This window comes from Sus scrofa, chromosome 9 (assembly GCF_000003025.6).
Source record: "Sus scrofa isolate TJ Tabasco breed Duroc chromosome 9, Sscrofa11.1, whole genome shotgun sequence".
NCBI lineage: Eukaryota > Metazoa > Chordata > Mammalia > Artiodactyla > Suidae > Sus > Sus scrofa.
This window is the reverse complement of record NC_010451.4, coordinates 74,901,959-74,926,748: the sequence shown is the minus strand read 5'-3', so window position 1 is coordinate 74,926,748 and position 24,790 is coordinate 74,901,959. Positions and strand designations below refer to the sequence as shown.

Here is a 24,790-nt window from a genome sequence, read left to right as displayed (position 1 = left end):
CCCCATGGTGCATTCAGCACCTCTCTCTCTTAAACAGTTTAACTATTTATTGTTTTTCCCTCTGAGTATATTTAATAGCTTTATTTAATAGCTTTCTATTCTTTTTTTTTTTTTTTTTCTTTTCAGGAGTGCACCCATGGTGTATGAAAGTTCCCAGGCTAGGGGTCAAAACGGAGCTATAGCTGCCAGCCCTCACCACAGCCACAGCAATGCCAGATCCAAGCTGCATCTGTGACCTACACTGGAGCTCGCAGCAATACCAGATCCTTCACCCTCTGAGCGAGGCCAGGGATCAAACCCTCATTCTCAAGGATAATAATTTTCCATTCTTAATTCTGAGGTACAAAGTAGACAGCTTTGTGTTTTATGTTTCTCATTCCAAAACCACACAAAGTTAAAAATAATGACTTGAATTATGGCCTTATTTTTCCTGAGATTCCTGTCCTCAATATAAACAGCTTTCTAGTTTTCCTTTATTGTGCAACATAAAAGAAACCCAGACTAACAAAAATAATTAATTTTGGAATCCCCTCTTCTCATCCCTCACCCTCTTCCCCATTCTCCTGTAATCTCAGGGAGAAGGCACAATTTCTCACCAAGTTGTATGCCAGAAAAGAGTAAAAGAAAAAAAGGAGACAGCTGGGACAACCTATAAAATGAGTAAGTGGTCCTCCAATAATTTTACATTATTTTATTCTTAGCATTCTCTATGCTATTGGGATGATTCCCCAAATTCATAAAGAAATGTAAATATCATTAGATGCAAGTGACATGCAGTGCTGAAAAGACATCTGGGCAGGAGCCAAGACCCACCTAATTGACATTAGTTGCCTATTGCATAATCAATCCTAGGCTAATCAATTAAATTCTGAAGGTGAATTTATTCATCAATAAAGTATGCTATCACTACCTGCCCTCTCAAACTTATTGTAAGGTTCAAATGAAATGATAAATATTGAACTTCTTAACAATAATAATAATAGTGAATTGCTATCTTTATTATTAGCTTTGAGTGCCTCCTATGTGCCAGGTACCATTTTAAATGCTTCACATGAAAACTCATTTAATCCTTACACTAACATTATGAGGTAGCTATTCTCATTACCTTCATTTCACATATGAGCAAATGAAGGCACAGAGGCTAAATAACTTGTCCGAGATTTTAAAGGAAGGAACTGGGGAAGCACTGATTCAAATCCAGGCCGCTGGACTTCAGAGAGTTCCATGCACCTCTGTCTCCCTATATAATGTTAAGTTTACAACTGCGGTCTCAGAATAAAACTGGGAGAGTATGACAACGTGCTATACAAAGCTCACTTCTACATGGGAAGTCTTTATTGAACAGTAAGGAGAGTTGATGGCATCTGTAAAAATCCAGTCCAGTGAGAGACAGTGGACTTACATGATGTGGATAGAACAATCTTGAAAGCCAACAAGGTACTTAAATGCAAAATTACCCTTTCAGACTTAAAAAGAGGAGACACAACTATTGTGTGTAGCCAGGCAAAAAAGCTGAAATACATCTAATTGACATATGACCTAGATGTATTTATGCTGTATTTAGATAAACATTTATTGATACTGTTCATGTGACCATAATTCTGCAATTAAGCCAACAGATATACCCAAGGCCAGCTGCAGGTTATAACTGGAGTTAAGACAAATACAAACTGTGTAATTTTTCTTTCATCTCACCTCTAGGTATACCACTTTGGCACAAAGATACTGACCACTGATTTTGGTTAACAATGGAAGGGGGCCCAAAAGTTTAGATGTAGAGGTACCCCTTTGTTCTTAATTACCCACCCGTACCTGCCACCTGGAGAAAACCTATTGGCTTCTTTCTCTTTTTCTTTCCATTTCTTTCCCTTGTTGGAACTCCTTCGCAAAGGTGCCCTATAATGACAGCACACAGTCAAAGCAGGGAATTTGACATTTTCTCCTCTAATCCTTCTCTTGCAGAGGGCTTGCCTTTTACTTCATGAAGTACTTACCCCAGATCCACAAACTTTCGCTTAATTTTTCCTCCTCTCACCACCAATGAACTAGATGCCCTTAGTGATCTGGGACCTGTGGCACCATCTAGGATATAAACAAATATGAAAAAAACAATTGCTATTATTTTAAAAAAGCTATTTTCAAAAGTCACTGCATCTCTGAATCTAAGGGGTTTGCTTGAATTCCTAATTGTAAAAGAAAATAATAGATGCCCTTTTTCTAAAACATACATGAAACGTGGCCGTGTTGAAGAACATTCGGCTAAGCCAAGAGAGGACCTGTTAGAAGCCCAATACTTATCACAAAGGGTTTTAGTTTCAAATACTGGAAGGAAAAAATAAGCAAGAATAAGAACTATCAAATCATGCTTTATATATGAAGCAGGGACCAAATGACTTTCCTTTAGTTCCTTCTCTGGCTCTAACTCTTTGCTTCAAATGTCTGGGCTCTGCCCTTCAGGCTTTTCTTGTCTTTGTGTTTTAGCACTTTGTGACAGGAACCCAGCCCACTTTCCCCATATGTCCCAAGTCCAGTAATGCATGTCATCCCTGAGACTCTGGAAGATTCAAGAAGAAAGTGAGAGTCAAAGCTTTTCATTTTGGTCTGCCCCTTGCTAATGGCTTGTGGCCAGTCCTAGGATTGAGGAGACAGAACATGGGGGAGACTTCTTAAGCAGGAGCTCAGCCATCAAACATTTATATCTTTGAAAGGTCTTTTTTAGAAGTTGGCTTGGAGCACAACTTGGCTGGCCTCCCGTGATGTGGAAGAGGCCAAAACCTCCTCGGTGTTTGGGGCTGAATGATCCTTGCCTCTCTAAGTTATGCTGGCAGCTGCTGGGGAATAGGGACACTTGACATCATGCCAAAAACCAATCAGAGGAGAGGCTTTGCCAACGGAATTCAATGTCAATTGTAGGAATGAGATTCCACCAGTGACACATTCCTTGGATAAGGTAGAAACTCCTAAGGCTTCACTTGGAACTATTTAGCAAAGAATGCTATTTGGTGTTGTATTTTACCATATCTAGTTATCTGCGATCATTAACAAAGAGCATCTTAACTTTGATGCATATTTATGTATGAAACTGCTCTTTCCCAGTTGCCGGTTGGTGTCTATCTGTCTCTAGCTTTAGAAAAAAAAAACCAAAACAAAACAAAAAAACAAAACTAAATCTAGCAACTCTCTGGCATGGAGTGTAGAGAGCAGTCTTCCTAAAAAAGTGTTTAACTAACATTGCAGGTTAATTTTGCTTATGCTTTTTTGTCTACTTCAGGAGAAATTTCCAGACACACATAACTTACAAAACATCATGTGCACACAGTTCTCATTTAGCAGTCTATTTTAGAAACTCTGAAAAAGCATAGGATGTTGAAAAACAGTCTAAGGATTTTTAGCAATAAGCTTTTCATAGTTTTAGTTAATGATACTCAGATTACAATAATCAATTCCTTGAAAATGTATATAATGAAACAGAAGAGTTAGCAATATGCCCATGTCAAAATCCACTCCTACTCTCAAATATTTATTATGGCTCTTTGCATCATCATTCTTTTGGTAACTGAAATAAATAGCCAGAGATGTGACATATTCACATTAAAAAAATCTACAGACATGCACAAACTCCTTCTGAGGTGATTTTGCTAATGGTCATTTAAAAAAAAGCCGAATTTCAATTTTTGTAACAGAAGCCAAAGAAAAGAAAGTAGTGGATTCTTCCAAAGCAATTCTAGAGCAACTCTTAATAGCTAGGACTGTGCAAAGTTAAAAGTAGATTGCCTTATTATTTTCGGAAATAAAGGTCGCTGGAAGATGTTTTAACTGAGTGGTGTGAGGAGCAGATGAGATAATGTACATGGCAACACTCTGTCACCTATTAATGTGGCAGTTATTTGGACATCTTGGGACTAAAAGCCTGATTCTGCCCATCACAGAGCCTGCTGCTAGGCAACCTCACATCATTATCTCACACATTTGCCAAAGTGTGTTCCAAGGAACACTTAAATGAACGCTTTCAAAAGGCCGAAGAGGCAAGATTAAGTAATAATGCACTTCCCCACTTTAAATCAATCAAATCCACCTTCAATGTACATCAGAACTTCTAGTCCGCATAAAAACCAACACTGGATTGGTATGATTTCAGGAAAAGAAAAATAAATGTGACATTTTTGTTTGTTTAGTTATTTAGCTGTATGTGAAATTTTCATTAGGCTTCTTGAAATCTCTCCAATACTACCTTCACAAGCAATTAGAAGTCCAAGTCCTCAATGTTTATCATTTAGCCAGTTGTAATGAGATTCTTTCTATCTAGTTTCCACTGAGGTCCCACAAATATGACAACAAAATGATGACTTGTTAATGCAGTATCATTGCAATATAGAAAATACCCAACTTCAATCAGGTGTTACAATAATACCAGAGTATTATCCTCAGGATTTCAATCAACTAACTACAGCTATAATTTAATTATTACCTTGTAGTTTCTTGATAGACCAAAAGTAACAGTGTATTATTTCTTTAAAAAAATCTAGATAAATGGCAGCGAATGACTAAGACATATTCAGAGTTTATCCAGCAATGTCAAGTGGAAGGAAATATATGTCTAGACCAGGAGCCAGCGAATTTCTTCTATAAAATGCCAGAGAATAAATATTTTAGGTTGTGGGGCTACTGTCTTTGTCACAGCTACTCAACTCTGCTATTGTAGTATGAAAGCAGATAGTATGTAACCGCATGAGTGTGGCTGTGTTCCAATAAACTTTATTTATAGAAACAGGTGGGGCCAGATTTGGTTAGATGACCTCTGTTCTAGAAGACTGGAATCGATTATCTAGAGAGACACACTTATTAATTCATTGAAGAAACTTATTAATATCAATTATATGCCATACTTTTTGTTCAGGGCCATGAATACAAAGACGAATAAGATGAATGAGAAATCTCTGGCTCAAACTTGACAACTAAATCACCTACTGTCATACACAATGTGATGGAAGCAGAAGGTAACAGTGTGAAAATCTCTGTGTAATCAGACAGAATAATTCACTTTGCCCAGGGATGGGAAGGGTGTACAGAGGGTCCACTAAAGGAGGTGAGATTCAAGCTGAGCTTTGAAGAAGGACCAGAATTTCCTGGAGTGTGTGTTAGGCAAGAATGTAAACATGAAATCGAGTTCATAGTTGTGAGTATTGCTAAACACTATTCTAGTTCCTTTAATGATAAGCCAATGAGTTGTACGAACCACGCACATATAGACACATACACAAAGGTAAATCAGGTTAACCATACTTCTATTGAGTCTACATCTCAATAGTGGATTAGTCTCACATGGCAAGGAACTCAAGAATTTTACAGAATGTAGAGAGTCTTAACTCATAGATTTCTTTGCTCTCTTTCAAGGTGTAACAGAGCCTGAGGGTGGAAGGCAAGAAAGTATAGGGCCTTCCCAGTTATTATGGTTATGGGGTGTCAGAGAGACAGGGTCTGTCACCAAACAAATAAATAAGCAATAAATCAAGGAGAGAGAGAGAGACTCTAATGTGCATATGCCCTGAGGGAAAGGATGGTCATTATTGCATATTCAGCCTTTGGCAAAATATCCAACACAGAGTAGGTGCTCAATAACTATTTGTTGAATATATGAATGAACAGATTTGAACAGATTAATATCAATGAACATGGAAGGCATAGGAAGCACTTCAAGGCTGGAAACTTTTATCAAGGGAAGAAAAGAATGAGAAGCACTGCTTTTAATTGATCATAGTTAATACCTAGTAATGGTTATCATACTAGTCTGACTAGAAAGTTAATACTTTATTTTTTATATATATTTTTTTCTTTTTACAGCCACACCTGCAGCACATGGAAGTTCTCGGGCTAGGTGTTGAATTGGAGCTGCAGCTGCAGGCCTACACCATAGCCACAGCATCAACAGATCTGAGCTGCATCTTGAGGCAACATTGGATTCTAAACCCATTGAGCCAGGGATCAAACATGCATCCTTGTAGAGACTATGTCCGGTCTTTAACACACTGAGCCACAATGGGAACTCCTAAAGTTAATACTTTGTAACAGCTTAATTAATTACTCCTTTCTAGTTACCAAAAGCATGACCAACCCAGGAAATTTAAAAAAAAGGGGAAGCTCAAGTTTTAGGTCTCTGGAGAAGAAACCACCCACCCCCTATTTCTTGGTCCTGCTTATTATAGCTGGGAGCTTAATCCCAAAGAAGAGCAGCAGAAAACAAAGGAGGTATTGGGGGAAAGAGAAAATTCTCACATTTTAGTGCTAATTACTGTTAATCACATTTTACTGTATATTACTGCTAATGGACTGTGAAGCACAACTCATATCCATGTAATACTTCTCTAATCTAAGATGAAACATCTGCTGACTTCAAAGATCCATAAATAAATTAAAGGAAAAGAGAAATAATCTAGACAAGACTAAGTCACTTTTAAGACTTTGGGTCAGATTTAATGTGTGAGTGATCCACTCCCTGTCTATAAGGCACTTCCTTTCAGATAGCTAAGTTATGCCTGATAAACTCAGTGGACTACAAAATATTAGCCAACAGCTCCAAAATACATGCTTCTGCTCTTCTGCCCTCGTATGAACCAAAAAAGGTCTATCCGTATTTTTTTTTTTTTTTTCTGAAGAGATGAGAGGGCTTTACAAAAATACATTTCTATAAAGTGTTACTATAATCCACAATTTAGGTTAATGAGAGTTTCTGAAGACTTCATTCTTTTGAAAGTAGGCCAAAATCACAGAGCAAGTCCTTCACTAACTTGACAACTGATTTTGATGAATTAGCAGGTTTGCCATATTTTCTCTTGCCTCCACTAAGATCTTGTACTCCCTAAGCACTTAAACTTCTAGAAGGCTTGCGCTTAGGACCAGACTGGAAGATAACTCCAGCAATCAATAGGCTCAGGGAAGGAAACCAGGGAAAATATCAGGGATAAAACTGTGACGCTTACTAAGAATTATGAAGCAAAACGAGCCCCTACAAGCAACTGTATTTCTTTATTCTGGATGTATTTGTAGAAAGATCACAATATTTGATCTGGCAGATGCAAGTGGCATGGACTTTTCAATGTCTACTAATTTTATACCACTGCACTTTTCCTTTCTTGATATGATGATTTATACAGTTAGATTTTCTAAAGTTCAACCATCCTTACCTTTCCCGAATCAACCCTACATGATTATGAAATATAATTAATTTTAACTTCTGGATTTAATTTGTGAGCTTAATATTTAAAAAGAATCTACATGTAAAAGATTTTCTTCTTGGGAGCTCCCGTCGTGGCTCAGTGGTTAACAAACCCAACTAGGATCCATGAGGATGCAGGTTTGATCCCTGGCCTTGCTTAGTGGGTTAAGGATCCAGCATTGCCCTGAGCTTGGTGTACGTTGCAGATGCAGCTAGGATCCCATGTTACTGTGGCTGTGGTGTAGGCCAACAGCTGCAGCTCTGATTCCCCTTAGCCAGGGAATTTCCAAATGCTGCAGGTGCAGCCCTAATAAGCCAAAAAAAAAAAATTTTTTTTTTATTCTTCTTCCACGTGACCTTTACTAGTTTTTAAGACTTTAGCTACATAAAATAAGTAAAACACACCCACTTGGAGTAATTAAAAGAATATAGAGCCTCTGTCAATTTTTTTATAGATTAGGCAGAATTTAATTATAAAACCACCTGAGCCTGGTGCTTTTCTAAATGAAAGTTAGAAAAATATAGTTTTTTGATCATTGGTTTATTCAGTTTCCTTTTTTTAGACTAATTTGAGTACTTTATGTTTTGGTAGGAAATCTTCTATTTCCTCTAGATTTTCAAATCTGCCATAGAGTTTGCATATTATCTTAAATTTTTTTTTAATCTCTGAATCTCCTTTCTTATTTCTAATATGGGTGTTTTTCATTTCTGTTTTTTTTTTTTTTTTTTTTTTTTTGGCAACCTGTCCTGCATTTTTTGTGGGGGTGTTAAGAATAGGCTTTTCATTTCAATAAAAATTCATTAAACTCAGTTTATATCCTCTTCATTATCCTCTTCTTTCCATTTTCTGGTTTTTGGTTGTTCTTCTATTATTTTGAATATTTATTTTATTTATTTTTCAGAATTTTTTTTTTTTTTACTATAAAAGTATTTAAAGACATACAATTCCTCTTGAGTACAATATACTACCAATTTAACTTTTGGAAATTTATTCTACAGAAATAAAAGCATCAGCATCCAAGAATGTAAAGCACCAGAATGCTCATTATATCTTTTTATACGGTGGTAAGCAAATAAGCAAATAAATAACAACAACGCCACAGGATACAGCCTAAATATCCATCTGTAGTGTAAAGGTTGCCTCAGTTATATTATAGGCTCACTACAGATTATATTGTCATTTAAATTTGTGTATATGGCCCTGGGGGATGCCTATAAAATATTATTATGTGTAAAGGAAAACTGTGGAGTGATGTCATTTGTAGAATTCGCTCTTTTTAAAAAAAGCTTATCAAACAAAACACATACAAGAAAGTATTTTTGTTTATATATATATACACATTTGCTTATAATATATATATTTACATGTGTGTAATATATACACAAATATATTACACACACATACCATATATATTTATGTGCATTTTAGATGTGAAAAATAATATAACTACATCTACTTGGTTACTTTAAAGGAACATGTCAGACATGGTAAGAAGAGAATAAACCTGTTTTTTTGTTTTACATTTTTAAAAATTAAAGTAGTTGTTTAGTATTAAGGTAGTTGTTTTACAATATTGTACCAATTTTTGCTGTGCAGAAAAGTGACCCAGTCATACACATTCCTTTTCTTATATTATCTCCCATAATGGTCTATCCCAAGAGATTGGATATAGTTCCCTGTGCTATACAGCAGGATCTCACTGCTTATCCGTTCTAAACATATTAGTTTGCATCTACTAACCCCAAACTCCCAGTCCATCCCCCCATCTCCCCCTCCCTCTTGGCAACCACAAGTCTGAAAATGAACATATTCCTTATACAACAACAAAATTACCAGTACCTTTTTCTTGTAGTATCTTCTTGGTGGTGGCTTGATGGTGGCAAAGAGATTCTTCATTATCATGTTCAGATTTCGAAGGGGAGGAGAGTGAAGTACCTCCCCCAGGAGAGGAAGAAGGCTCCCTTTCTAGGTGCAGTGGTCCTTCCTGAAGTTCAGCTATGTGGTCAGATGAGAAGGGCACACTGCCAGCCACTGGAGTGAGGGATGGAGCACCAGAATCTGATTCTGGAGAAGTTCTCAAACCCTTAGGCAGAAGTGATTTGGTAATGTGCATGTGGTTATAGAAACTGTTTGAAGGCTGTTGGTATAAGAGATTATAAAGGAGGTTATGCCACTGAGCATAAGTCCTATGTGATACTTACTTTGAGATCAGACCATACTTTTTTAAGTAAATCCCCATGAAAACCAATTTTTGTTGGTTTACAGATGAGACTGCATAGTTCACAGCAATTCACCATGTTACCATTGTAGCTTACACAGACACCTAAGACATATAGAAAAAACTACTTGCACATTAATTTTTTATCATTAGGTAGAAGCAACAGCTGAATAGCAAAGGCACCATCATGAAATATGACAATATAGACAATGGTTCTGGTTAGTTCACTGAATAAATACAGAAGGAATTTGACTTACAACAATATATCGAGTAAAAGAGACAAAGAAGTGAACTATTACAGTTGTTTCCAACTAGAACACAGAATCTGGTGGCAAGAAAATCATTATCTTCAAAGCTCTAGGAACAAGGATACATCCCAAACTCACAAGTCAGAAAGCTGTCAGGGGTGCTCACCTTTCGCTCCAGACTGTCCTCCCCATCTGTTGAACTGACACTATCATAGAGTCTTGTTCTAGAGGGCCTCTGGCGTCTATTCTTCACAGACAACTGGGCTCGGGTTTTCAGTGCTTTTGAATCCAGGCGCTCTGTCTCTGGGACTGCTTCATTAAAGTCTAGAAAAAGTATTGTAAAATAATCAGTGAGACCTTTGGAGAAGACTGACAGAGACCACAGACACTGATTACAAAATCTCAAGGTTGGCAGTAACGCCAGGTAGGAAACAGGTGACAACCATGGCAGCCTGTCTGGTTTCCCATGGGTAACAAAGAAGTGAATGAGATTTAGGAGAAACATACAAATCCTAAGGGAAGAAACCAAAGCTAAAGTTAACCAAGAAAATAAGAGAAATCTATTAGCCATAGAGCATAAAACCTTCCTACAAGATAATTATAGAAAGATCATTTGTATTTATTTATTTAGATGAATGCATGGTAGAAAGTTTGATGAATGAAGATACAAGAGGAAGGGGAATCAAAGTTGGGAGATTTTTAGAAACCAAGACAAAACCCTACAAAAGTCAGGTGCCACATCAAGAGCAGATAACAAAAAGTGACCATTAGCATAAGTTTTATATAGCAAAAGTTACAGTAAACTCTAAGGATTGTACGATTTTGGTCTTAATACATTTTTCTACCCAAACAGAGTTTCTAAAAATTTAGCTTGTTCTTTGAACTCTCTAGAAAGACCAGCAAAGAACTTAACAGCAAATTTAAGATGGCTGGGGAAATGTAACAAGGTAAGGCTATCCAAGCAAAAAAAAAAAAAAAAAAAAAAAAAAAATTAAACAACTCTAAGTACTTAATTTACTGGTATTATGGATGAAGCAAGATAAACTGTCCATTGACAGATGGACAGATAAAGAAGATCAAGATTTTCTTTTTTTTTTTTTTTTTTTTTTTTTTTTTTTTTTTTGTCTTTTGCTATTTCTTTGGGCCGCTCCCACGGCATATGGAGTTCCAGGCTAGGGTCTAATCGGAGCTGTAGCCACCGCCTACGCCAGAGCCACAGCAACGCAGTATCCGAGCCGCGTCTGCAACCTACACCACAGCTCACGGCAACGCCGGATCCTTAACCCACTGAGCAAGGGCAGGGACCAAACCCGCAACCTCATGGTTCCTAGTCGGATTCGTTAACCACTGCGCCACGACGGGAACTCCAAGATTTTCTTTATATGATCTTGATATTGATCATATGGTAGAATATGACTCAGCCATAAAAAAATAAAATAATGCCATTTGCAGCAACATAGATGGACCTAGAGATTATCATATTAAGTGAAGTCAGAAAAAGACAAATACTATATGATTTCACTTATATGTGGAATCTAAAAACCAAAATAAATGAATAAACATAACAAAACAAAAACAGAGTCTTGAACACAGAGAACTAACAGGTGGTTGCCAGAGAAGAGGAGGGGGTATGGCAATGAAAGAAATAGGCAAGCAAGATTAAGCAGTACAAGCTTCCAGGTACAAAGCAAATGAGTCATGGAGATAAAACATGCAGAGCGGGGAATATAGTCAATAATAACGTCATATCTTTGTATAGTAACAGAGGGGAAATAGAGTTTCTGTGGTGATCATTTTATAATATATAAAAATATCAAATCACTATGTTGTGCACAGGAACTAAGATTACTGTCGTAGGTCAATTATAAAAGCCCCTAACCAACCAACCAAACTCATAGAAAAAAGAGATCAGATTTATGGTTAGCAGAGGTAGGGGGTAGGGAGAGGAAGAAACATACGAAAATGGTCAAAGGTACAAACTTCAGTCATAAGAGAAGCAAGCACTATAGGTATGCGATATACAACACGATTTAACACTACTATACACTATACAAGAAAGTTAAGGGAATAAATCCTGAGTTCTCATCACAAGGAAAAAATATTTTTTTCTTTTACTTTCTATATCACTAAACTTATTGCAGTAATTGTTTCATGACGTATGGAAGTCAAATTATTATGCTATATGCCTGAAACTTTCACAGTGCTACATGTCAATTATATCTCAATAAAACTGGAAGAGAAAACATAAAGCAAAAGAGCTGAAAAAATTAGAATTAAAAAATAAACTCCCCCTTAATTTCCTTTTATTAACTTCTAAATTTATATTCCAAGTTATTTGCATGTGTCTTTGTCTCATTTCTTTTTCCTGGGTATCTTCTCTCCCTACCAGAAATAACACCGATTTTCCAGAGGAAAATGTCTAAGTCTTTAAATAAAAAGACTCAGAGAAAAAAAAAAAGAGTACAACAGAACACACACATACAAAATGACCTGGTAAAAGCTAGTGAGGGTCTTATGTGGGTCTCTTTAGTCTGCCTCTCCCCACCCCCTTAACATTGCTGCCCAGAGTCTAAGGCAGGACTCAAAAGTTACTATTCTAAAAGGGAAGAGGAAAGGTTACCCATGAACATACCAAAGCACTGGCTGAGGAAAAATGTTCTCTGATAGAATTTATTTGGATGCTGCTACTTCTTACATCTGTATATGTAGCCATAGCCACTCCTCAGAAATAAGGTAGTTTGATTATTAATCCTATTTTATCTTTTCAGAGTGGCAGTCATTTAAATTAAATCATAATGGTCAAGAAATTAATAATCAAATACTTCTTGGATTTAAATTATTAAAAATAAAGCAAATAACTGAGTTTCAGAAAATTAATATGCGCTGATATTAACAGGGTAAAACAGTTTCTTTCAATAGCATAACCCCAGGAAATTCCTTTTCACAGAATTATTGTGAAGTACTATTATGCTCCAAATACATTACATTATAAAACAAAACCTCAGGTTGTACTTTTACCCATGAGACTGTGGTTCTAACAAATAAAATTAATATATTTTCCCTAAGAGATACATACATTGAATAACAATATTTACAGAAGGTTTGGCTTTTCATTTCCTATATTTGCAAGAAAAGTGGATACTCAGAAAAGTCAGACCATTCAGGCATATTTAAAGGACAGCTAAATATTTTCTAACCAGTAGTCCCTTTATTTTTCACATCAATGGAGAAAAAAAATTATCTCCTTGATTAATTGCTTCCCTCCAATAAAATCTAAACTTGCAGCTCCCCATTAAAAGTTGTAATAATTGAGAGAGAATCAACTTTATAAGCTCTTGTTTACATACAAAATATGGAAATACCACAATGAAGAATGCAATAATATTCCATTTACTGCCATACACATAAATCTTACAGCTTAACTATCTCATATTTGGACTGTACCTTCTATAACACCAAACACTGTCACTTACATCATCTCATTTGTTCCTCACAATAGCCCCAAAAGAAAGAGCAGCTAAGTATATTTTTTCCCCTCCTTAAGCTCAGAGAACTTGACTGTATTGTCCTCTTCACATAGTTAGCTGATGAGCTGCCATGATTATTCTAGATTTTTGAGGCTTCGGACACTAGTCTGTGCACTGCAATTTAGCTAGCATTGAACAAATTATTAGAATAAGATTTTAATGCAGTTAGGGTTCAGTGTTTTCAGCTGTCAATTCACATATGACATGAATAGTCTAGGAAATTCACTTCTCCAATAGCTTATTATGAAATATTATTAATCATCCATACACATGGAAGAGCATAAAAAAGGAGGATGTTGAAAACTACAGAAAAATTATTTCTCAGATGATTTCTTCTTTGGTTGGTTTAGTATCAGCTTTGGTCACCTGGTGCCAAAAATACCCAAGGAGGAGGCTCATTCTCGTTTTGTAAAAGAACCCTGACCCTGGAGGATCTAGCATAGAACACAACATCCAGAACTGCAGTAGCTACCTCATCACTAAGTACTGAGAAAATCAAGTGAGGGAACATGAGAAATACTCATTAGCAGGATTGTTGAGAGTATAGAGAGTTATTCTGGGGCTTCTGGTTCCATTCCTATTCAGTAATATGCCTGGGTCTGGTGTTGGACAACCCCAAATGGCAATCTTGTATGTCTGCTTTATTATCAGCTAGTACTGACTAGACGCAAACCTCTGGAGTACACACATATAACTACATTTATTAAACATGAAGTCAGCTGGAGTCTGAGAAGCAGTGCTTTAAATCCATTATGCAAGTGCCCAACAACACATCAAGTGCAATGAACAATTTTTGAGGGCCTGAAAACAAAGATCCCAAGGCCACTTTATATAGTGATTAAGGATTACAAATCAGTAATTTGTATTTCCATCCTGAGGAACAAATATATTTTTTAAGTAAAGAACCAGAAAAATAGAGAGGAACTAAGAACTTTCATTTCAACAATGCTTATACCAGAAGGAAGCTGGAAGAAGTGGCTGTTCAGAGAAGCAACTACTACGGACGTTACGAGTATCATCTCCCTCGGGAGGAGTAGAGGCGATGTGTGAAAGAGAAGGAAAATGTGTATGGGACTTGCGCTTCTGGGTAACCAGAAGGTGATCTAATGACCCCTGGAAGCTATCTTTTTCTACCATGTCATATAAGAATAAGAATATTACAATTCAAACGGACCTTCAGGATTCTAGCCCAGTCTTCTTCCTCAGTTAGGAAAACCAAAGGCACACACAAGGTTCCTAACTTGTCTGCCAACTGCACCACAGCTATCTGTGGAAGACTGGATAGAGCTTGGTCCTCCGAAGCTTTCCTTCTAGAAGGTCACTCTCAAGTATTCCACCCTCTTTGAAACTTTTTAGTCTTACTTTATGTTCCAAACAAAAATACACATCAAAGCCTAACCTTGCAAATTCCCAAAAGGACAGGACATCAGAAGGAAAAACAACAACAACAACTAAACCCTGAGGAATTTTACTTTTTATTTATCCAAGGAATAAAACTGTTACATAGAAAAACTAGCTGTCAGTTTTGTAGATGACAGTGTGGCAGGAGAAATTCAATTGGTTCATTTCTAAGTTATGTGCCACTCAGTGTAAGGGCTTAGGTGACCATGTTCTCTTATTGTCACTCATTCTCTACAGAGATCTTAATCAGTAACATAACACTGCTTTTATAAACCCAAGACCCCAGGTTCTTCCTCTAACCCTTCTCTCCAGTGTGTTTTGTTCTACTGTCCATTAGAATCAGAGGAAAATTTCCTTTTCCTCTCTCCTTTCATCTCTATTCTTTCTTTCAGATCCTCCAGACTCTGAAATAGCGTATCTCTGACTCAGATGAAGCTAGAAATACAAAAGAAAAGACATAAGTGAATCAATAAATATAGACAGACAAATATGGAAAAGATAGGAAGTAGCTAATGATAATGCAGTTTTGAGTGGGTGGGACTCCACTTTAATCCATCTGCATTTTAAGGCTAGCTTCAATATTGCTTCAATATCGGATCCTTTAAAAGAATTTAATGGATTTGATTATGATTTTAGCAACTGTTATGAAAAACGTTCTGTGTAATTAGGATGCTATAGATCATATTACAGAGACCATTTCCCTACAGTAATGCTGTGAGTCATTCAGTTTTTTTCACTAGATTGACGTTATTTTTGACGTAAATGGAATGCTGCCCACGGATCAGATATAGGCAGCGAGGGAAGCAGGGGAATGGAGCAGCATAACAATGGGGTCTGCTCTGCATTCTTACATGCATTATTCTCCTCAAAACAGTCATACCTTATACCATCACACTGTCTGGCTTGTGCTATTATCAAATGAAACGGCAAGCCTTATGAGGCAGTTGGTGGCATCTTTAAATTTGAACAGTATTTGCATATCATTCAGTCACTGTAAGTTCACAAAAGATGGGCCCGTAGGGCTTTGGGTTGATACATATTACATTCAGAGTTAGGTTTATGTATCTCAGAGAGGTGGTGTAAAAACGGTTACCAGGAGAGAAGACCTGGAGTTAGTCTTGCTTGAACAGAATCCAAATCAGTGGCTCTGGCACTAAACTGGGCAATTTATCTAATCCCTCTTTCCCTCAGAATCCTCAGCTGCTAAATGGGAATGATAATAAAAATGTAATAATAACAGCATTGTCAAGAAGACTAAATGAATTAATAGATACACAAGTGCTTGGAAAAGTGACCGGTACATAATAAGCATTCAGTGAATGTCTTCACTGACATAAAAAGGTTGGCAAGATATTCTTAAGTGACTAAAGTAGGACAAAAAGTTTCAGAAAAATATGTATATTCATTTTAAATATTAAAAATATTCAGCAATATAAAATATATCTTCTAATGGTAAACATATGCATACAATTGCATAGAAAAAGAACTGGAAAGATAGACTTGATAATGAAAATGGTGGTTACCTCTAAGGAAGGTGTTAGATTTAGAGATGCTGGTCAACAGGTATTTTAGCCTTACTTGTAATATTAAGATTTTTTTGGCATTAGGAAATTTTTCGTTTGTTTGTTTTGCTTTTTAGGGCCATATCTGTGGCATGTGCAAGTTCCCAGGCTAGGAGTCTAATTGGAGCTATAGCTGCTGGCCTACGCCACAGCCATAGCAATGCCGGATCCTTAACCCACTGAGCAAGGACAAGGATCAAATCCGCACCCTCATAGATACTAGTTGAGTTCGTTACCACTGAGCTACAACTGGAACTCTGGCATTACATAGTTTTTAAATTTTTTATGTTATGTAGTTAAAATTAGTAAAAAAAAAAAAAAAAAAAAAAAAAAAGAAGAAGAAATATTTTCAGTACATTTTTTTTTACAGATATCTTTTTTTTTTTTTGTCTCTTTTGTTGTTGTTATTGTTGCTATTTCTTGGGCCGCTCCCGCGGCATATGGAGGTTCCCAGGCTAGGGGTTGAATCGGAGCTGTAGCCACCGGCCTACGCCAGAGCCACAGCAACTCGGGATCCGAGCCGTGTCTGCAACCTACACCACAGCTCACGGCAACGCCGGATCGTTAACCCACTGAGCAAGGGCAGGGACCGAACCCGCAACCTCATGGTTCCTAGTCGGATTCGTTAACCACTGCGCCACGACGGGAACTCCCTTTTACAGATATCTTAATTCCACTCTAATCTGATAGCTTTGGTGTCTTAGGACTTAATATTATCACATGTTGATATCAGCCCAGGATACGTTGTCAAAACCCCTATGACTATCAGCTTTCTCCATATGAGAAGGCTGTTACATGTATAGAGGCTGTTCGCCTGTCTTGCTATTTTACTGCCAGATGATTGCAGGCTGATTTGATTTTTCACCATTTTAGAACAAGCAGAAGATTATTGTTTTTTCATACTCTTTCAATTAGGTCTGAGTTTATGGTTGTATGAACCATTTGCTAAGCTATGAAGAATGTTGAGGGAGTCCTTTTCTACCACCTTACCAGTAAATGCAATCTCAAAACTATCTCTATGGCCTTTGAAACATAGTTTGGTTATTTGTTTGAACAGAGTGCTTCTCCAGTGCAGTCTGATATTTAACTTAGCTTTCTTCACCTTACAGTTGACCAACACTCCTGTTTCAGAGGGGAGAGAGGTTCTAATTTTAATGTCCATACTCAGGAATGACTTCTAGTAATGCCACGAGACTATTCACAGAGGAAGTGGCTATAAGTCAGAAAAAAAAAAAAAAAAAAAAAAGGAAATAACCTAAATCTCATTGTATATCATTTGGAACACTTGTAAGAGTTGCTTGACTCTGAAAATATAAAGGAATATAGAATTTAGATTTAGACAACTGGACATTTAAATATCTTAGGATTCCTTTACTGTCAGCTCCTTTAGATTCTGATAGGAAGATCAGCATAATCTAAAATTTAAAGAATGTAAAGCCAAATCAAATGGACTAATTGGTTGGAAACTGCAGACTCTGTGAGTAGGAATATGAAGTCATGTGCAGAACTTAGGTCTAAGAAGGTGGATTATGTAAATGTCCTCTTCTTCACGTTACAGTGTCTTGACAGGACAGCAATAAACAAGCTTCTGTGTTCTCACCAAGAGTTGCCAACAAGAATCTTTCTGTCAAAAATCTCTGGATAGGAGTAATCCCAAGCATGCTAATTAGGTAACTCCTCAAATTATACATATTGTGATATAACAGCTTCCTCATTTAGTAAAGGAAGAATTCAGATGTTATGCCTTTGGTAGAAAATAACCTAAGTTACCTGAGATGTCAGTTGTTGGCTTCCTAAATGGGAAAGTATCTTTAGACTAGAGGAACACTGAGTTTTGTACAGCATCAGAAGATTTATGAAAACTTAAAAGTTCACAATACTTGTAAATTTAATAGAACAGATGTACAAGAACTTCGGGATTGGAAATAGTCAGTTGCTAACAATAGCCCTTAAAAAGGAAATCAAAATTTAACAAATTTATAAATGCAGTTTTGAAAGTTTGTAGATGTTCAATTGGCTAACTATATAAATAAGAACTGAATATGATTAAAAGATCACTTAATAATAATTTGCAAACCAAAAGTTTTTAAAAATAAGTTTTTGATGATATAACCTGAATAAATCAAACATTAAAACCAAAAATAAAAAATCAGAATGACTTTTTGATGCCATCAAACCCTTCTGTTTCATCAAAAAACTCACAAGCAATAGCGTTTTCAGTGTACCTGTATTCTAATGTTTCTTAACTTTCCTCCTAAGTGGACTTTCCTATAGGTCTCAGCAATAATCACTGCACAGTACTGAAGTAGAACATTACTTCTGTCCAACTCAAAGAATTCAGTTACAACCTGATTCTTGCACCCCATACAGAAAAAGGCTTTAAGATCCCAATGCTAGAACTATGGAAACAAAACGGTTGTCAGATTGTTCAGAACCATGCACAGAAGAGAATTTTCTGGCCCTAACTCCAGAAAGAGCCGTTCATTATTTGAGTTTTAATTTTATAGATGTTGTGACCCCCCACAAACGATCGTGTTTCTTTCTTGGCTGGTAGACATCTTAAGTGAAATTCGTGACCTGCCTTGAACAATCTATAGGATCCCACAGAACGCACTCCACACACAAAAAACTCCGCACATTTTTCCTTTGCTACTTTTATATCCTTCCGCCCTGACGTCCCAGACTATTTCAGTCAGCTTACCTTAGCTTAACTGTATTATTAATCTATAGAATGAGGATTCTATGGTGAACCAGAGCATATTTATAAAATACAAGAAACACTTCAGAACATAGCTATCTTGTGAAATTTCCTTGAAAAGGAACTATAGTCCAGATATGGTAAAACTGTCTTTCCTTCCAGAAGATCATAATCTTCCTTGTTTGATTGGCTTTTATTGAAAAGCCAAAATAAAACATGAAGTAGCCCACTTTTCCTAAAATGAACAGAAAATTACTTAGCTTAAGCTCATTCTGACAAAATAACTTACTTTCTATCAAAACAACTTTAAACATCTAATACTAATGCATATCTCAGTATGACTGAAGGATCTGGTGACTTCTGTAAACTTTCAAAGATGCAGTGAGAAATATAAACCAAGGATAGTTGCCATTTTGCAACTGAATACCTCCTTTTGAATGCCTCGTTGATTTGGCAACAAAAGACTTAATGGCTTACACAGAGACAGATGCAAAACTTGCACAAAACTAGATAGGCAATTTAGGTGCTTTGCTTTTTTTGAGCAAGAGAACAGATTTTTGGCTTTAATGATAAGCCATAAAACAATCAATAAGTATTGATTTCTTATTCATTTGGCTTGTTCATTAAAATTTTCCACAGTGATTTACTGGGAATGTTCACCCTTTAATTAGTGCAATTCAATAATATTTCATGGTCAAAATTACTTATTGGAGATTAAAAGTTATTGAAAATAATTTGTTCCAGAAAAATGAAAATGATAAAAGTTTACCAAGAAATTATATCTATATACATGATAAAGAAAGCTTGAGTCTAATCAAGAATTTTCCCCCACTCCACTTTAGAATAGAACATGACAGCATGGAATAATTCTGTGTATGTTGCTGTGTATGTCATGTTTTCACATAAGACACTCTTGATAACATAGTGCAAGCATTCACTTTGCTTTCAATAACTCTCCATTTCATAAATTCTGGCTTTAAAAATGTTTTTAACCCTCTTTAAAATTCTAGGTTCCGGTGCTAAAAGTGAATGTTCAAAATACTCTTAGGAGTATAAGGAAATAAATCAGATGCTGAGCAGGGAGTCTGGCCTGGCCACATATCCACATGTTTCAGAAAAGGGCTGCTAACACTGAAGGCTCAGAGAAAGGCAAAAAAGACAAAGACAACACATGGTTACAGCCTCAGCAGAAAATGATTTCTTGGAGGAGTCCAAAGACCTCAGGGACTCTTATTGATGTAAATATCTGGCTGGTGCTGGCTTTTTAATTTAATGATTAAATATTAAACTAATATTTTAAGCCTAAAAAAACTTTTGTGGTTTTACTCATTCTAATCTTTTAATTATGCCACTTAAAAATTTTGTACTTTAAAATATTGTATTTATGCAAAAAAGTATACCACATATGTAAATCACATAGAATCAGAAAAGGAAGAAAAGACATCCATGTATCTACCATCAAGCTTAAGAAATTAAATTAGTATTTTTGAAGCCCTCTCTATGCCCCATTCCTAGCTGTATCCTGTCTTTTATTTTCCTCCTAGTTATTCCATATCTCTAAGGAATATACTGATCAATTTTGTTTGCTTTTAAACTTTATATACACAGTAATGAATGGTACATAATGTTCTTCAAATCATTCTTTTTGTTGGCTCAACATTATGTTAAAAGGTTTGACTAGGATTAATTGTCTTTTTACTATAGCTGTTATGAGAGATGTTGCTGTCCATTTCTTTTTTTCTTTCTTTCTTCTTCTTCTTTTTTTTCTTTCTTTTTTTGTCTTTTGGCCTATGCCACAGTCACAGCAATACCACATCCAAGCGGTCTGCAACCTACACCTTAGCTCATGGCAATGCCGGATCCTTAATCCACTGAGCGAGGTCAGGGATCAAACCCACATCCTCGTGGATTCTAGTTGGGTTCATTACCACTGAGCCACAATGGGAACTCCAGACATTTCTGAACACATCTTTTGGCACATGTGGCAAGAATCTCTGGAGAGCATACATACACACAGAAGTGAACTTATAGGCCAGAGAATTTGCACATCTTCCATTTTACTAGTTAATATCAAATTGTTTTGACAAAATAGTTGTATAAGTTTTCTGTTTTCCCTCTACATACTGGCTATTACATATTACCATGGAACTGTATCTTTGCCTCATTTTATTAATGAGGTTGAATGTATATGTTCACCAACCTTAGGGTTTCTTCTTTTGTGAATGGATTGCTTATGTTTTGTCCATTTTTCTATTATGTTAGTTATGTTTTCTTATGATTGGGGTAAGGTTTAAGTATATTTTGGATAACAACAAACTTTTTTTTTGGTTACAAGGGCTGAAAATATCATCTCTCAATTTTTGGCTTCTCTTTCCATGTTTTTGTAGTGTCTTTTGATGATTAGATTTTCCTTAATATTACTGAGGTCAAATTTATCAAATTTTTCCTGTGATTTGGAATTTTTGGTTAGAGAAGACATCACATAAACATCCTCCATTTTCTTCTAAAAGTTTAAAGTACTGCCTTTCAAATTTGAGACTTTAATAATCCATTTGAAATCTATTTCATGAATGGTATGAGATCAGACCCAGTTTCACTTTTTTTCCATAGGAATGGTCAATTTGTTAGTCTATCCTTTCCCCACTAATCTGTGGTGTCAGTTTCGTATCATTCTCAAACTGTCATGAGTGGGTCAGTCTATTTCTGGATTCTTTTCTATTGCACTAGTCTACTTTTCAATTGCTGAGATTATACCATACTGTCTTAATACTATTGCTTTACAAAGAATCTTAGTATCTGAAAGAACAGGTTCTCTCACCTCAGTTTTCTTCAGGAGTATGTGAGCCAAGTTGTTCTTCCATCTACATTTTAGAAACAATGTCGAGTTCCAAAAAATAAAAGCCCTTTTCAAATTCTGATGGAAATTGTATGAAATATATAGAGTAATTTAGCATAATGGCATTTTTACAATATTGAGGCTGCCTATCTCTTTTGATTTATCATATCGGTCTTCTTGAATTTTTCATGGGTCTTCAGCTTCTTTTGTTACATTCATAATGGCTATCATATTTTTTGTTGCTATCACAAATAGTAGCTTGTAAAAAATTATGTTTTCTGTTCGTTAGAATTGACTGATGTCCAATAATTCTTAGAGCCATCCACCTTGCTAAACTCTTATTAATTCTAATGATCTATAGACTCTTGAGATTTATTTATTTAATTTATTATCAGTGCATAATTATTTTGCCTCTTTCTTTTCATTCCTTATATCTTGTATCTCTTCTGTTTGTCTACTACTTGCTAGGACCTCTAGGATAACAGTGAAAGAAGTGGTAATACACATTTAGTGTGAAATATTAAAAACAGACTTAATTTTAAAGGAAATTTTTGATTTTAACATTTTACCACTTAAAATGATGGCTGCTATAGACTTTGGTTAGCCTCATATAACAAGTTAAGAAAGTTCCTTTGTATTTCTAGTTTAATAAACTTTTTATCATGAATAAGTATTCAAATTTATTTAATATTTCTCTTTATCTAATATGATGATTATATACATTTACCTATATACATTTACCCTTTAGTTAATGTGTGGATTATGTGAGTTTTCTAATGTTAAATGAACTTTGGGTTCCTTGCACAGTTGGCCATGATAATATATATGTATATCTTTAAAATACCTTTCTTAATTCAAAATTTATGCTTATGAACAGTAGTTTGTTGTTGTTGTTGTTTGTTTTTTGTTTTTAAGAGAATTCTGGCTAGCCAATGGGTATTCACTCTGCTCATCCAAGAGTAGAAGAGGAACTCTATTCCAGAACACAATTGTGTTAGGTAGTTTAAACCTCATAAACCTATGTTAACCCCATATCTAGCTTAATTGTTAAATATACAGATATATATCAATTAATTACACAGAAAACCATACTCTAACTTCTAGGAGTGTAATGCATTTGCCAGGGAGCATAACTTCTAATTTATTGACATTTTATATTTATTAAAAGCTCATTTAAGAACTATGCCTGTACTGTATTACAAAGATTATTTTTTAAGGAAAAGAAAAACTTGTACAAAAAAGAATGTGTTTTAAGAAAAAGGAAAACTTCAGCTCTTTGAGGACTTTTTTCAACTCTTTACTCAATTATGCAGGTCACATTCCAATGGGGAAGATATTTTTAATTGCAGTAGGGACTCATTCCCAAACAGAACAAATTTGACTTCACATAAAACCAATGAATGGATTATTTTTATAAAATGAAGACTGGCAATAAAGCTTGTCCATTCAATTTCAATTACTGGTTATAAGGTATAGCCACTGATATTCTTTCATGTTTAGAAATTCTTTGTCACTACTAAAATTGTTTACAAACTTGTAATAAACTTGTTTACAAACAAACAAATAATCCACAATCACTAAGTTGGCACATTTTAGTGAATAGTCAATCCATCCCTCCAGCAAATATTCTAAATTTTATCTGTAGGTATACCCACAAAGAATAAAAGTTAATATAGGAAAAAAAAATAAGAAAAAGAAATCCCCACTTCATTAATCCAAAAGAAGGCAAGAATGCAGATAAAAAGAACAAAGAAAGATGTTCTTTTTTTCTGTTAGATGAGAAACAGTAAGATGTTAGATTTAAACTTAACATATCAGTAAATAAACTAAAAAATCAACTTTTTAAATGCATCCAAAGATTGAGAAAAATTTTTTAAAACAAGATTGAGACTGTAATAAACAACTATCTTCTGCTTATAAAAGACATAGAAAACCTGCAGTAAAAGAATGGAAAAAGACACCACACAAAACTTACTAAAAGAAAGCTGATACAGCTTTTCAAATATTGAACAAAGCAGATAAGAAAGTGAATTACTAGAAATAAAGAGGGACATTTCCTAATGATTAGAGGTCAATCTACCAAGAAGATATGTCAATTTGAAATGCTATGTACCTATTAATACTACCTCAAACACATGAAGCAAAAATTGACATATCTAAAAGAAGAAATAGATAAATCTACAATTATAGTGTTAGATGTTTTTTGACACATCTCTCTCAGTAACACATTCTAGAAGTTTTAAACATGGTTAGCAAATTTCACCTGACATACATGACAGAACACCTGAGCACCAAGCTAGGTAAAGAGAGACCATCATTTTTTAATCCATTTTCTCCCCTCAGTGATTTAAATTGCTTTTACTAGGGAGTTCCTGTCGTGGCTCAGCCGAAATGAATCTGACTAGTATCCATGAGGATGTAGATTGGATCCCTGGCCTCACTCAGTGGGTTAAGGACACTTTGTTGCCATGAGCTGTGATGCAGGTCACAGAAATGGCTCAGATCTGGCATTGCTTTGGCATAGGCCCACGGTTGCAGCTCCAATTTGACCCCTTGGAAACCTCCATATGCCACCAGTGTGGCCCTAAAAAGACAAATAAAATAAATAAATAAACTGCTTTTACTGAACACCACAGTGCATATTTATGTGATGCTATTAGTCTACTGAGGTTCACTGTACAAATATCCCCTAATACAATCATCAATGGATTTACTATAAGGATGTTATCAATATTAATATCATTGTTTGCTCCAAATGCATCATTTGTACATATTGCTGTAGTCTCATGAGCAGATGGTTTCTCTTTATCTTACAAACACTGTGGACAGTGTCATGGACAAAGGTTTCCATTCCCTTCTGATGACTAGAAATCTTAGAGCGAAATTAAAGACTCAGTTAGAAATAACATAAATGTGGTATATGTACTCGTAGCATCATTTCTGGCTCCACTCTGTCCTCATCCTCTTTGTTCTCCCTTACCTAGGGATTGAACTGGAACTGTAGCTGCCGGCCTATGCCACAGCCACACTGGATTTGAGCTGCATCTGTGACCTACGTCACAGCTTACAGCAATGCCAGACCCTTA

The 24,790-nt window shown here is 35.7% G+C and overlaps 1 protein-coding gene across 14 annotated transcripts in view; it reads right to left on the bottom strand.

Annotated features, from left to right (window-relative positions):
- PPP1R9A (protein phosphatase 1 regulatory subunit 9A) overlaps window positions 1-24,790 on the bottom strand; it is a 308,766-nt gene that overhangs the window by 17,302 nt on the left and 266,674 nt on the right. For 10 of the 14 annotated variants that reach the window (XM_021063370.1, XM_021063379.1, XM_021063374.1 and 7 more), the window contains 4 exons: window positions 9,847-10,004; window positions 9,054-9,351; window positions 1,995-2,082; window positions 1,813-1,896 (listed from right to left, as the gene is read on the bottom strand). In XM_021063370.1, coding sequence (XP_020919029.1) covers window positions 1,813-1,896; window positions 1,995-2,082; window positions 9,054-9,351; window positions 9,847-10,004 — 628 coding nt within the window. The remainder of the gene's footprint in view (window positions 1-1,812; window positions 1,897-1,994; window positions 2,083-9,053; window positions 9,352-9,846; window positions 10,005-24,790) is intronic. The other 4 variants (XM_021063380.1, XM_021063381.1, XM_021063382.1 and 1 more) reach the window with 1 other exon arrangement.